The 15,393-nt window shown below is 44.8% G+C and overlaps 1 protein-coding gene across 6 annotated transcripts in view; it reads right to left on the bottom strand.

Moving 5' to 3' along the window:
• Positions 1 to 10,679, bottom strand: part of FHOD3 (formin homology 2 domain containing 3) — a 388,990-nt gene extending 378,311 nt beyond the window's left edge. For all 6 annotated transcript variants that reach the window (XM_075022703.1, XM_075022701.1, XM_075022699.1 and 3 more), the window contains exon 1: positions 10,157 to 10,679. In XM_075022703.1, coding sequence (XP_074878804.1) covers positions 10,157 to 10,321 — 165 coding nt within the window. In that variant the 5' untranslated portion in view covers positions 10,322 to 10,679. The remainder of the gene's footprint in view (positions 1 to 10,156) is intronic.
• Positions 10,680 to 15,393: the final 4,714 nt, after the last annotated feature.

The raw sequence follows: 15,393 nt of genomic DNA, 5'->3' as shown, positions 1-15,393 counted from the left end.
AACATAGAATATCTGCATCTTGAGATAATTCTCTCCATTATTGCAAGCTTCCACATTTCAAATTTACTACAGGTGGGTGTTTCTCCAAAGGGCTTTTGAGTGCTGATCACTTCTCTTCAGCAAGTAAAATAAAAGCACCAGAAAAACTGTATTCTAAGAATCTGAATAGTAAGTTCGGAAACTCAAAGATATGGGCATACCCTAGGCTTAGCATGAATTCACATTCGTAACTGTGGTGGCTTTTTTCATCCACATTTCAAAACCAAGAAAAAAGTCCATCAAGAAGACAGGAAACCTAAAAGCTTAATTAAGTAGCATCTGAACTGAGAAACACAGCCTGAGTCTCAGAAACTATAGCCCTTTACATTGTAAACAATCACAATTTCTTCCACCACTTCCCCCACAACATACAACTTCATCAGAAAAATGGCTCATTTTCCTTAAGCCAAAATTCAGTCTACAAGAAGCCTAACTACAGTAACACACACACAAGGCAGCATAACACCCAGTAAAACCACTATACAGTAGCTGAAACAATGCTGCAGACAAGTTAACTTTTTAATTAGACTTAAAAAAGCAACAACTGGATTCAGCATCTAAACAAGAACACATTACCATCTACAAGGCAAGTATAACAAACCTAAACACATTACTTTCAATAATTTAAGCTCAATTCTGCTCAAAAATGTGGAAAGGGGGCATAAACAAGCAAGTATAACGTATTCCAGTCTAAAATGAAGGTTGCATAAGACAGGAAGGGAATGCTTGGGTCACAGGCAAACAAACCAGTGCATACTAAATCCAGAAGAGTTGCACTTCTTTCTGCCTTGTACAGCCACAAGACAAAACGTGTCATGTATAATAATCAATCCAGAACAAAAAATTTTCAGTGAAATGAGAGTCCTTCAACTGTGACCAGCACTGATCATTGCAACACATTAATCATTTAGAATAGTAACACACGTTAAATCAGTTACGTCTGTCTGAAATAAAATACCATGTTTTACTTACACCCTGCTTTCCCACTTCTGAATAAAGCCTGCCTACCTTACTTGTGGCCACTGGAGAATTACAGGCCTTCTGTATTTGTAAGAGAAGCTTGACTCAACTGGTAGCATGATACAGAGTACTTGAAAGAACGATGAAAACAAGGAAGAAACACATGTAGAGATTGAAAAGCACAAATAGCGTAATTTGCCCTAGCAGTACCTTTTCTCCCTCAGGGACACAGTTTTTCAAAAAAACACCCATTTTCAGATCACATTACAGTTTCCTATAAATATACCTAAAGGATTTAGATGAAATGTGCTTCATGAGGGAAACTTTTGAAATTCAGAAGGCACTAGCCTTAGGACCAACACACTTTCACAGCCAGACACAGGTGAGTCTGCAGCTCACCTGCTCTCCTTGGCACTCACCACTCTCAGCCTTCTCAGTCCTTGCACCCTCTTGAAAGAGACCAAGTTTTAAAAACAAAAAAAAAAAACCAAACAAAAAAACCTGCAACAAAACACACAGAGAATCCTACAAATCACTTACTTTTGATAGGCAATGGTCAGCCACAGAAGCCCTCGCTGCCTGTGAAACAGAGCAACACAAACGAACCTTACAGTTTCAGGAATCTCCCCTTTCTTCCAAGGGTCACAGGAAATGGCACCATTTTCTTTCTCCCCCTTGTTGCTTATTCCTTCTTCTTCACCGGCTGCTCATCACCTTTAATTGCTCAGGCCGTGCAGGACTGCTACACCTCTCAGGTGCAAAGAATAAAGCTCAACAGGTATCCTTAATTCTCTGCCTGCAACCTAGAAGGGTCTCCCCCTCAAGAGACACCAAGACCTCCCATAAAGAGAGCAGAGGGCTCCAGATTTTTGCAAGCCAACTCCCTTCCAACACTAGAGATGAAGAAGAAAAAACAAAAAAAACAAACCCTTTATGTGTGGAGCCAAAAGCCATGCTCCAGGGACAGCTGCTGGAGTATTGTAATAAACAGAGGGTAGATACGAAGCTCTTTTGATTTCTCCACTTCCCATAAAATGCCAAGTGTTTCCAAGTTCTAGAAGTCTATTTATGTCTACCCCACAGCTAGAATGGGGTCATCACTGGTGCTTTGGAGAAAATTCAGAACTTCTGTTCCACCCTGACAAAAAACAGGCACAAGTCCCCATTTTGCATTTCACTAGCACAAATGAGATTCCAGTTGGTGTTCTGGTTGCACGCCTTGCTATTGTGCTCTTTTCTTGCACAAAAAATTGTTGCTGTAAAATAGCCTTGTAGTAATGAAGTAAGAAAACAGACAGGATGTGCTTTTTCAGCTAGTTTTAACTTGCATATGACCCTTCGATGAGCAACCTAGCTGGCACAGCCATGAGAGCTACAGCTACCTCCTTTGCCAGCCCCCAAATAACGCCAGGTGGTTCACGATGAACATGCTTAGCAGCAGCACCAGAGAAAGGCCAGGAACTTCACCTTCTTGCTGATAACACAACCATCAGGAAAAGCTAGACACAAAATCCCTAGGCAGCTCACCAGCAGCTGAAACAGCTACTTTACTTCTGAAGCTGTTACATGTGGCTGCAATAGTATATTTACAATTCTAAAGAAAATACTTATTTTCTCAATTTCACTTACAAAGGTTGAAGGGCTCATTAGTAAATCTGAGGCAACTAGCTTCAAAGAACAGCACTGAAATGTCTCGTATTTTTATTTTTACATCAGTATCAATGTTACTTACAATTATCTTTTAACTGGCACAGTCTGTAGTTTCTAAAAGCAGAAGATAGCACAGAAACCAAGACGAAGGCATAACTTTCTTTCTTTCCTAAATAGGGAAATACAAGCTATCTGCAAGTGCTTTTCATTCCAATATAATCATGCATGCTATGTACAAGAGGAAAATTGTATTGCTTTATCTTATCAATAGGCTTAAAGCAATACAACTGGTTTACCTACACAAAGCACAAGATACAGCTTATTATTTTTGTGGCTGATGACTATAAAGCTTCAAACCATACACACCCCTCCACTACTGCATGTAATCACATGTACCTGACTTGACTTTGTATTACAACTTGTTATTTATGCAGCTTTTTCTCATCTTCCTGATATCAAGAGTTTAACTGTTAGTAAACACAAGGCAAGACTAAGTCTCATTTTCTTTGCCTTAAAAACCACTCTAGAATTACAACTAAAAGGAGATGAAGCTGCTTTTCCAGTCACCCCACTCTTTGCTAGTCAGCCTACTGAGCACTACTATGTAAAATGATGACCGATATGACCAAAAGATGAATAATAATGCATTGCCCTTGTTTAGCAATAGTCACTAGTCATCCAGGATCACAATTAGCAGTTTTCCAGGACTTTGTAATTCAAGTAAATATCCTACTCACAAAACAGATAGAGGGTCAGTTTAGAAGCATGACTACTGAAGTCAAGTAGTCATACTGAAAGTAAAGGAAAAGGTCTAAGCCTTTTTCTTTCTTTCTTTAAAGCATTCTTAAAATGGTGGGAATGACAGAATTACTTCTTCTTAAGTGTTTGGAATTGGAAACTGCAATGCATTTTTTTAATATACATGTGTTAAGCTGATGACATGTGTAAAGTGAACTTTCAAGTCTGTCTCACCTTTACTTCAATAGTTTCATATGCCAGATGGTTGCAGATGTTTCTAGGTAGCTGGGCCTACTAGAAAGCTCACTGCTACTTTTGTCCCAACTTGTTCCTCTGCTAAAAATGTGTAACAACATTCCTTGCTGTCTTATTAATAACTGTAATACAATATAAAGTTAATATTAATATAATGCAATCCAGGTGGTGTGGAAAGTGATGACAGAGGTGTAGTAGCTGGCACTCTTTCCTCTGAGCCGGTAATGAAGTAGTATCTTACACAGCCTGCTGAAGCACTGAGTATAGCCCCAGCCCAGACCACTCGGGTTCACCAAAAAAATACTTGACACGTTTTGAAAGAGTAGAGGTACCAACCTGTCCTGGCTCAATTCCAGTCAGAGAAGTGGACTGTAAAACCAGGTAGCGTTGTCATAGGTGATAATGTGATGGATGGGTGACTTACAGCCCGACTGCCTTGCATACAGTTGCACAAGGATTGTAATACTTATCCTCACAACCCAGTGAGTGAGATCAGGCAGAAACAAATGGGACTCCCAGTTAGACCCTAATTACTGGTGAGGTAGGACAGCTGTGCAAGCACTGGAAAGAGAAAACTCTTCCTCAAAGTTTTTAGAATGTTTGTTCTTATTTGGGACAACACGGTAAGAACTGGAGATCACAACGTGCCAGGTCCCACATCTTTGACCATTCCTCCACCATCATAGATACAGACTGAAGTCATCTTAGTCTCTTGCCAGCTGAAGCCATTAACAATCTTCATACAACAATTCTGGAAGAATTTGGAAGAAAGGAGGTACCTACACCTGGTTTTGAAAGAAAACATCAAAATTTGTAACTGCAAGTACAAGACTTGGAGTATGATAACAGCAAAGTCTAACTTCTTCCTATTCATCTCCTTTGATTACAAACCTCCAAGTAAACACAAGGTGATGCAAGTTTCCAGAGGCTGCATCTGACCAATCTGTGATTTCAAAATTTAGCGGTACCCTGAGAACTACCAGCACGCTCGCTCCCATCATTCTTGACACTGAGCTCCACAAAGACTCTTGAGCTATGAGCAGCCAAACTGAGAGACTTGCAAGAGACGAGTGTCAAATTCAGGAATTAGATCTCTGGGATAGGTCTGCTCCCCTTCTTTTACAACACAGCTTTTAAGTCCAGATTAAACAACTGAACTGAACTGTAACTTGCCCCAACTATAACTTGTCAGAAGAACCTTGCAAGAACTTCAAATACCTCTCATGTTAAACCGCCAGAGATAAAGCTCAGCATTTGACAGTCACTTTGTATCTGCTGTACGGGTATCTCTGCTCCCACACCGCAGAAGACAATAAGCTGCTGCAGACTGGGCAGCTTTTCACGGTTGTGCTTTTGGGCAGGTATTTATGCTCCCCCAGAAGAGTGTGTTTCACACAGGCTCTGATGCAGCTTGTGCTTTCAAGTCAGAAGACAGACCTGCATCCTGCACCCTCTGCCCTCATAAATACTTCCCTAGAAAATTCAAGCACACACAACCACTACAGGGTCAATCTCTTGAAGCACGGTATTTTGTCAGTTCCAGAAATACTTGGCTAGATCCAGAACACTTTGGAAACCTGTTGGAAATAACGGTTGTATGAAATCCCCTCTTCTCTTGAAGGATGAGAAAGGGCTGATGTCCACCTGCCTGAGAGACAATGTGAAAAACCTAGGTGTCTTGAGAGCCCTCAAGTAAAATATTCCCCAGACCTCAGCAACAACACTTGCAGAAGATATCAGCCAGATTCCCCTGCCTGCGGGGGGTTCATTTTCCCGGGGACAATGATGATATTCCAGTTTCCATCTTCTATTCTTCAGCTCCCATGAAGAGCATAACAACTAACCCCAAAAATGCCCTCTTCAGAGAACAGCTGCTCTATTTACCGCTACTTCCAGCAGAATCAGGATCCAAATCCTCCTCCCTTCTTCTGCTTCTCCCCAGCCCCTGTGCACCAAGGCATTTCTTAACGCCACTGTGCTTCAAGGAAACCCAGGGAAAAGGAGCCAGTTGGTAGGTTTTCTGCTCTCAGAAAACCTGAAGTTGATGCCAGGATACAGCCTGGCACTGAGTTCAGTGCCAGAGCGGAGCTCCATGCCAGGACACAACCTGGCCGAACAGCCCCCGCTATCAGTTTACATCACACCATCCCCCCGAGTCAGCCCTGGCTTTCATCTAGGGCTAAATCATAGCAACTGAAGGCGGAAATCTGGATGGCTTCTTTATGAATGAAACTCCTGAATCCCTCTAGTGCTCATTGGAGTTATTTGCTCATACCACTGTTTTTTGAATGACACTGTTCCTAATTACAAATTCTTGGAAGAGATTTAAACACAGAAGTTGCCTCCAGTTTTCTCAGAGGGAAGAGGAGGTCAAACCAACTACCCTCATAGCACTATATCTCCCCTTTCCACCGTGACCAGCAGCACCCCATACGCACTGTGAGTTTTTTTGGTTTTGCATTATTACACAAAGTATTTCAATCACATTTTCTTGATAGATTCGACAGTGTGATTTCCTATATTATTGTAAACATGTATTTCTTACAGAGCTGCCCCAACGCTGAGCAGTACTGTGGGATGTGAAAACAGATTATGGCAACATACTCAGCATGCTGTAATTATATGAATAAGTTATAATGAAGAAGATCTCTAAAAAAAGCATACCACTTGACATCGGCCATGTATATATATCCACTCTCCTTAACGGCCCTGTGTCAGCAAGTCAGAAGTATCAAGTAACTCAAAGCAATTCAAAACCAACAAACCCAAAGTACCAAATTAGATTCAAAGAGCATTATTGGCACTGGGCCTGAGCCACAAATTTAGATCCAGTTCTGAATTTTCCCAAGGTTCATGGAAATGGGCAAAAGGGACATCTGAATTCAGAGTCCAGACTAGATCCAGTTCTCATTCATACAACGGACAGTAAGAGAGACCTAAAATCCTCAGAAACAAAGCAGTAAGAGCCAAATCCAAAGTGGCGCCTTGGGCAATCGAATCAACATAAGCAACCCAAAAAAGCTCTGCAATGTGGCTTAGTTACTCAGCAAGAATTTGTAGATGTGGCTAAAAATACCATAACAGAATTTGTGGTACTTCATTGCATTGGCAACTAAGATGGTGTGTCATCGTCCAGCACCTGAAACCAGGGGGGATACCCAAAGCAACTGTTCCCGACGGCAGTGCCCTGCCCCAGGGGGTTCAGTTCGGCACCGGGCACGCCTGCTGCACACACAAGGCAGAAGTGATCGCAAGCCAAGGTACAGCAAGCTGCTTCATCCAGAGATAAGGCTGTAGGGAAAGGTACGTGCACAGAGAGAAGCGGGGAAATAAGGGGGAGGGAGGTGGTTCCAATCAGGCACCTAATTCCAAGTGAAGGAAGGATTGCAGGCACCTTTCTTCTCAGTTTTCCCTGTCAACCAGTTTAGGTGCTCCCCCTCATCCAGATACTTGATGCATTCAGGGCGGTAAAGCCCATCCCAGCCAGCGTTCATGGAACTCCATTGCCTAACTACACTGCGCTCCTCCACGAGGATCTAAAAAACACTGTCAATCAGAAGACACTTTATAGATCCAGACTTGCATCCAGACTGAACTCTACTTGTAAGTTTAAAGAGAAGAAGTAATAAAACGAACATATGAAATCAAGTGTCGTACTTCCAAAGAACTGGACTAAAGAAATGCTGACCTTTGGAATCAAAACTATAATATTTGCTGGTTACAGAAAAGCTACTAACGACATGCTATGACAGGTCATAGCATTTTTCATTTGAATTTTAAATGGTTTTCTTAATAATTGTTTATAATATTTAACTTACAATGACTTGCAGTATACAAGTTATTTTATTAACTACAAAAAGACCATCGTCACTACAAATTTCAACTCAGCAATGGTGAAATCTGACACCCACTGAAGTGACCTGGATTCTCGCTACCGACTTCAGTCTCTCAAGTACATCCCACAGCAGAACACCATCTACGAGGAGATGTACAAATCAGCCCGTGATTTGAAGGCAGCAAGCTGGCACCTCTGCTCAGAAAATAAGTGAATATTCATCCAAGTCAAATGAAGATAACTTAAAAACTGATGAAAGAAAACTAGCATTGATCATTCAAACTTGCTGGCAAAAAGACCAACACTATAAGATTTCAGGAATGATTTAGACAGCAGCATTACTATGTATTTGAGCTATGAGCTACTACATCTGTTTCAAGATATTTTGCTCTAGTCACCATCAAGATACTAAACGGACCATCAATCCACTAGCTCACTAATTTTCAAAGCAATTAATCGATCAAGCCTCAAATACGTCAATGTGAACTGACACCTGAATTTCAACCTATGCTCTGCTTTGACAGCTGCATTCCTCCGAGATCACAGAGTTTGTCCTGATCTCTGGGAGAAATGGAGCAAAATCCTTCTCGGTCAACAAATGTGGTGATCTTCTAGAGAGCAAGTAAATACAGTCTTGAGGAAAAGCTGCAGAAAGAATATTCCCACCTCCAAAAAGAAAATGGAAAGCCTATCCTTAAAAAGCAACTAATCAGTTGGTTCTACAAAATCACACACACAAAGATGTAATGCCAAACACAGAAAGGCTGCACTAAGTGCAAGTGCACACAATGAACTAGGCTTTCAGTATAACTAGTAAAGGTAAACAAGTCTAATCAACCCTTTTTTTCCTCCTTCTTTGTAGAAGCTAAGAGAAGGCCAAGAGAGGTAATTAAGGCACTCTAGAAACAGGCCCTGGTTCTGCAAACACAAAGGTAACTGTAACCACGTAAGCAGATTGCAGTGAGCCTGCCCACATCATTACAACAGCAGAAACAAAATGTTTGCAAGAGTCAGAACCTCAGGTTAACACATCACTGGGCCAGGACTTGCCTTTAGCAGAGCAGCTATCTTCCATAGCTGGGTTTACAGCACCTCTAGAGACTTTGGCCATCTTTCATCCAAAGTCTGCAATCCAGTTTCCAAACTAATTAAACTTGAGAAACATACTGCACGCTGAAACACAGGGCAGGAGTTAAATGTGTAGAAGTGGCCATGGATTTTGGGTGGCTCCTAAGACACAAAACGGGGGCGGGGGGGGTGTTGGTTAGTATAGAGTTATTAAAAAAAAAAAAAAAAAAAGCCATGGTTATAAAAAAAAAAATGCCAGGACAGTATTCAAAGCAAAGTAAAAGCAAAACACAACACAGTGGAATACCCTTGAAAATGATGTTGAATCAACTGCAAATCTAGATTTTAAACTATCTTTTTATTTACTTCGTTAGGTGTCGGAATCCATCGGGCCCTTCTTTTAATTAGCTCTGACTCCAAAAAAAGCCTCCCTTGAAAACAATGGGACCAGTCTCTGAATTGAGGACGACTGAGCACATGAAAACAGAATTGACCCAGCGCACCAAGAGCTTCCAAAGGTTTTGTGCGTTAGGCAGAGCTCTGCTCGCTGGATGCTGTATCCTTGGCAACTATTATGCGAGAAACCGTTCTCCAAATGCAAAACTTCTGTCTGCTCCAAGAGCTTTTCTCTGAAATGCTTTTATGGGCTTCTGGACACCCTTAAATCTAAGGGCACACACAGCCCTTTGTCATCTTCCCGCAAGCTCCCAAGAGCAAGATAAAACACAACAAGTGATGTTAAGAGACCATTTTCCTCCCACTTTATCAGCGAGCAAATAAAAGAGTTTTACAACTTTTACTTTGGTTTTTTTTCTGGGCAGAAAAAAAGAAGTGGGCATTTTTCCTTTTTTCTTCGGTGCGCTCTGCAGAACTAACGTGCAGATACAAGATAGTAATAAAAGGACAATTATTATTATGTCAATCAACGGCGCTGCTTTGAAAATTCAAGTATCATGCCCGGGTGCCCGACTTCAAGGGCAGAACTACAGATGCCAGCCTATGTATTAGAAGAAGTATGCGAGAAGAGATAGGTAAGATTTGACAAGGGCCGTGGCAGCAACGCACAGCAGCTCTTTGCGAGCAGGACTAGCGGTACCAATGGTTTCAAGGGCAGCAGACGCGCTGCTATTTTTACCAAAGCCCTGGCTCGTTAAACCTTACCACAGCAAAGCTCAGCTCCTGCCTGCGCGACCGCGCTCCTCGCAGCTCGGCTGTCCTTAGACACCGCGTTATTCCTCAACATCCCCCAGATATTGAGAAGTCGCTAGCGAGGGACGGGCGCGTAATATTCGATACCCCGCCAAGGGCTTCGGTTTGGTGGGTTGTTGGGTTGGTTTTTTGGGGTTTTTTTTTTTCCTCCTGAGGAAAACGGAGAGCAGCTACAACTTAACGCAGAGGCAGTAGGTGCCCTTGAAGGCGTTTGGGAACACACGAGAGCAGCGGGGCAGCCCCCCCCCCCGCCCCGGGGGGCCTCTCCCGAGGATTTAAGGAAATTATTTAGGCTGCCAGAGCCACGGCCAGCGGTCCACGGGGCTGCTTTTCGGCTCGCCTCCCCCGTTGCCTGCCCCTTCGCCCGGCGCCCCCCCCCAGACGACCACCCTCCCCCAGTACCTTCTGCGGAGCTCGGAGGAGACGGTGCACCCCGGCCAGCTGGGTGGCGAGGGGGATGTCCTCCCGGAACGTGTACAGCGGCGGCCGGGTGGGCTCGGGGAAGTTGGTGCTGTTGAAAGGGTCGGTGTCATCCAGCAGCTGTACCCGGCACACCAGCGTGGCCATGGCGCATCCATCCACCGCCGCCGCCGGGCGCGGGCGGGCGGCGGAGCGGGCACACACCGCTCCCCGCCCCCCCCCGCCGCTGCCCCCTCTCTCCCCGCCGCCTTGCCTTGCCTTGCCTTGCCTTGCCCGCCCGCTCCGAGTCACCGGCGCTGAGGCGCTGCCCTCCCGGCCGCAGCCCTCACCGGGCTCCCCGAGCCTCCGAGTCAGCGCCGGCTAACGCCTCACAACCCCCGCGCCTCGGGGAGGCGGCCCATGGCCCCCTGCCCCGCCGGGATCTACTGAGGGCGGGCGCGCTTCAGGCCGCGGAGCGAGGGCAGAGCGGCGGCGGCGGCAGCTCCCCCATGCCCGGCCGCTGCGCGCCGAGCGGGCAGCGGGACTGCCGCTCACCGGCACGGGCGGCCGGGCAGAGGGCGGCCGGCGCCCCCCCGCGGCCACCGGCGATGGCGCCGCCCACCGCCGGCAACCTCCTCCCCGGCCTGAGGAGAGGCGGAGGGCGGGAAAGGGAGTGCGGCCGCGGTCCGCCGGCGGAGGGGGAAGAGAAAGCCAGAGGGGAGCGGTAGCCCCTCTCGCTGCGGCTAGAGGAGAGGGAGGGAGTCTGCTTCCCTCTCAGGGCCGAGGGACCTTCGCCTCAGGGCGGAGTAGCGGTTGCCGGGCGGGCGGGCACCCCGTCCCGCCAGGAGCCTCCTGTGAGGGAAGGGCTGCCATGGCGCAGGCGGGGTCAGCCCCTCACAGGGCGCCGGCAGTACGCTTCTAAGGGAGCACGGCGTTGCTGCCACAAACAACCCAAGTGTCTTAAATCTGTGGCGTGATGTTTAGCGGGTTCGGAAAAAAAGGAAGCTTTAAAGAATACCTGCTTAAAAAAAAAAAAAAATTTTAGAAGCTGACTGGGGTATTCGACCAAGGTTGTTGGGTGGGCTTCTCCATATTGGCAGAAAACCCTCTTTCCCGGTAGGGTTGTACGTACCCCGGGGTTCGTTTGGCTTACAACCCCAGGTGGGATCCGCACCGGGGGCCGCCTGGCCTTATGTCTCATCTTTTTCATTTTGCCTCAGCCCCGGCCTTGCGCCCCATCTTTTCCATTTTGCCTCAGCCCCGGCCTTGCGCCCCATCTTTTCCATTTTGCCCCCGGCCTGGTTTTACCTTCTGGAGGGGAAGGCTGGGACAAAGCGGCGGGCGCCTGGGGCAGAGGATGGCCTCGGCACGCTTTGAGTCAACTCTGCGCCGCGTTTACGGGGTCTGCCGCCTCGTTCGTGGGGACGGAGGATGCACTTGTCTCTTCGCTCTTCAGGGCAGGAGAAGGCACGTGAAATCAGTTTACGGGTGAAATACGGAGAAAGAAGGGTCTCGCTGTCCTGTGGGGACAGCTGCATTCCCACAGGCTGAGCATCCACCCGAGGGGATGTGCTGTACTTCACGGCCATGGTTCATGACTGACTATCCTTTCGTCCTTCGTGGAGAGGGCTGCGGGACAAGAGCTGTAGCACTGTGAGAAATGGGGGATTTATCGCAGAAATTATATGTCTTAGGCAAGGAAGCATGACCTCTAGATCATAGTGTTCGCATGAAGCAACTGTTTCCTCCCCAAATGATTACTGGTTTGGGAGTAATTGTCAGCACTGGGACAAAAGGGGATTTCTGTCCACACACGGCCTGTCCTTCTGTTCCCGTTATTCTCAGGACTAACATCATGATTTGGTTTTGCCTGCAGTTATACGTATGCTCAGAAAAGAGCATCCAGCATAAAGATTGCTAAAATCAAGAAGGATTTTAAAACTCAGAAGCTGTCTTGTGGTTTCAGACATTTCACAGCTGATGTTTTGTCCACTTTTTTTCTTTTCTCTCAGCTTGGACAAGAAAAAGGGCTTATGGGCTGTCTCACCCCCTTTCTCATCTCTCTCTCTCGGTTGTGATTCTCATGAACCACCAAGAGTTACACACAGTGAAGTCCTGATTTTGAGTTTTGTATCTAAGCAATTGAAAATTCATGTTTTACAAAGAAATGTATTTTTCTATCCACTTTAGTACCGACAATTTAGCTTCTAGAGAAAACAGTACTGCTGCATATCTGTCTGCTTATCTATGTTGTGCTTTTGTCACCATGTAAAGTCAAGATTAAACAGGATGCTTTGGGCTTGTTCATCATAATTTACTTCATTACCATTTATATTAAGCTTCCAATTTCGTGCAACAAATTTGTACGTTTGCTGCTAATCAATGATCTCTATGAGGTGGCGTAAGATTGCTAAGCGTTGGCTTAATCCTGACATTTGCTAATTAATATATGGCACTTGTCTTATTGCAGAGGCATTAACGCTCAGAGGGAAGTTTTAAATAAATCAAGGAAGCCAAGATTTTGTATCGTGTCTCTGTGACAGCATCAGCTATCTTTCCTCCAATACCAGAAAACAAAAATAAAGGTTGAGTGCAATCCTTGTAGAGATCAGATAACTCTAAGGTTCAACATCAAAACGTCTAGCCACAGACTCTAAGACCCATTAGGAAAAATTAGATGTTGTACTTTGTGATCTTCAACTGGATTTCCAAATACGAGGTGGCCAGTAAAGATACTTCTTTTGCCCAGGGTGCTGGAGGAAAAGCAGAGCGATGCAAACGTGAAAGGAACCTGAGTCAGCCAGAGCTCTGAGTTGCAGCTACCTATACTTTTTCCATATTGTAAACATCCCCAAACCACTACAGACCTTTGAATTTCCGAAGCTGGATTTTATTTGATTTTGAATTAAAACAATACAGGTGGAAATTAAAAACACAGAACTGCTGGATAAAACAGAGTACCACTACACGATCAGTGCATGCGCACGTGCGCATGTGTGTGTAGAGGGAGAGAGAGATACATCTCTAAATTCCATTTTTGAATGGTTTCCCACCTTTCTACATATTCTTCAGAGATCTTGTGACACGGCAGTCTTTTTCCATCAGCCTGAGCCAGGCCTCTGTATAGTTTGCTCCCTCCTTTTCCAAGCAGTCACCAGTTTCTGCTCCTGCTGCAGAGCCATACTTTGTCGTCTGAGAAGTCCTTCCTCTGCCCCCGGTCTGCTTTGCAGCCTGCAGCAGAGCACACTTTCCTCTCCGCTCCTTCCACAAGGTTGTATTTCTCCAGCGCAGCAGCTAAAACAAGGCAAGCAGGCAACTTTCCTTCTTTCTGTCCCACCGCAGCCTTTTAAATGAACATAGATGGCTTTTAAAAGACCTTAACGCACAGTAAAATGCAAATCAACAGCCCGATACTGCCCATCAGAGGTACTCGGCATGAGGCACCACGGGCATTGCATCTGGAAAGACAATCAGAGGCACGACAAGAACAGCATATGTGGTTGTCTCACCCCATTCCTCATCACAGAAGATAAGGCCTCCTCCGAGAGAACATGCGCATTTTCCTCAGTCATGCTGAACGAATTCAGCATTCAGGAGCTCCGGGGAATCCTCAGCAGAGTCCAGGCTGGGGTCCTTTTGCCTTCAGAAGTATCATGGACTACTGAGTCCCCTTCCCAAGGTAGGCAACCGAAATGGCCTGTGTAAATCCCTCAGCTTGGCGTTCCCGAGTCCATCTCAAGCCTTTTCCAAAAAAGAAAGCCTGAGCATGATCAAGTAAAGCTCACAGTTTTAAGGTCCCAAGTTCTTTTTACAAAAACATAAGGGAGAAATCCTTCACGCCCACATATTTTTCAGGAACAAAACATAACTTAGGAGTCTTCATTTAGGGCTGGTTTATTCTTCTTAACTCTTCCCATTATTGGCATTTCTTAAAAGTCCATTGTTGAATGAGTTAGGATGGTGTGTCAAGCTTAAATTTGAATTTCATTATTGTTGAAACCTGAATGTTAAAATAACATTGGGTTTTGTCTTTAATTTCCTCTTTTTTATTAAAAATAAAAAATATATGTTTGATGGAAAGTTATTGAAAGCAAATTCTTTAACCCCAGGACCACCCAGACACAACGTAAATGTGTATTTAAGCAGTTTTAAAAAATGATAGTAGGTATCCGACCAATTGGAAGAACTCCAGAGGAATATTAGTTTTTCCGGTATATCATCATGTCAATACAGATCTAGATGCATGATCATGAGATTACAGCATAAGCATGTGAAGTGGCCACTCCTTTAACTTCTTTATCTCTCTCTTTTGGGCAAATTGAACTGCTTTCCACATTTCATTTTTTCGACTTCAAGCCAATTTTAGTTATGGGAGAACAAAAACAATTTTAACTTCCATGATTTACTCACTTAACATTAATAAAGCTGAAAAATAGCGGTCTGTTTGGTAATGGTAATCAAAATGGGCTTGCAAACCACTGGAATTAAAGTATGGTAATGAAAGTGCTGACAGATCCTTTACTGTAGTGATGGGAACAGTATTTCTGCCTTACCCACACTATAATCTGTAAATAATGCTTCGTTCTCTTGGTGAAGTGTGGAGAATGATTTATTGTCATTGTTAGCGTGGACAGGCAAATAACATAACACACTTCTCAAACTAACGGTGTGTAAGTGAAATCCAGTCTGTCACGAGACCAAGAATAATACCGTGGATTTTGGCCTCCTTCATCCAAGGATCTCAAAGCACTTTGCTACCCTACCATTCAATGTTGCCTGCTTATTCCCACCCCACAGATGGGGAAACTGAGGAGGTGGCAGATCGAGGATACGATTCCGATACGATTTTTTTTAGAGAAGTGGTTTTCTGTTGACTGCAGTGGGAACTGAATCACAGAAAACGTCCACAGAAGACCCCACCTTAACAGAAGACTTTTTCTTTGGCAGCCAAGGACTTGCAATGCCCCCGAAGATTGTCGCTGGTCTGAATCAAGCTTTAATTGCAGAATCACACGTTCAAATTCAGTTGATTCTTACTGAAAATTGTTCTCCTGTGGTGGCTGGCTAATACTGTATATGAAGTAATACTGTAGTTTGGTGGTGAAGGTCAGTTCAAGGTACACAATTCCAGAATGACCCCATGTCCAAAGATCCTGCACAGATCTGTAAAAACCAAGCCCTGATCCATGGATCGTACCGCCCCAGGAAATAATCTGTTAGATGTTCTGACGGTGGTCCTA

This window comes from Buteo buteo, chromosome 3 (genome assembly GCF_964188355.1).
Source record: "Buteo buteo chromosome 3, bButBut1.hap1.1, whole genome shotgun sequence".
NCBI classification, from domain to species: Eukaryota; Metazoa; Chordata; class Aves; order Accipitriformes; family Accipitridae; genus Buteo; species Buteo buteo.
The sequence above is the reverse complement of the archived record's forward strand: the minus strand, read 5'-3'. Positions and strand labels throughout refer to the sequence as shown.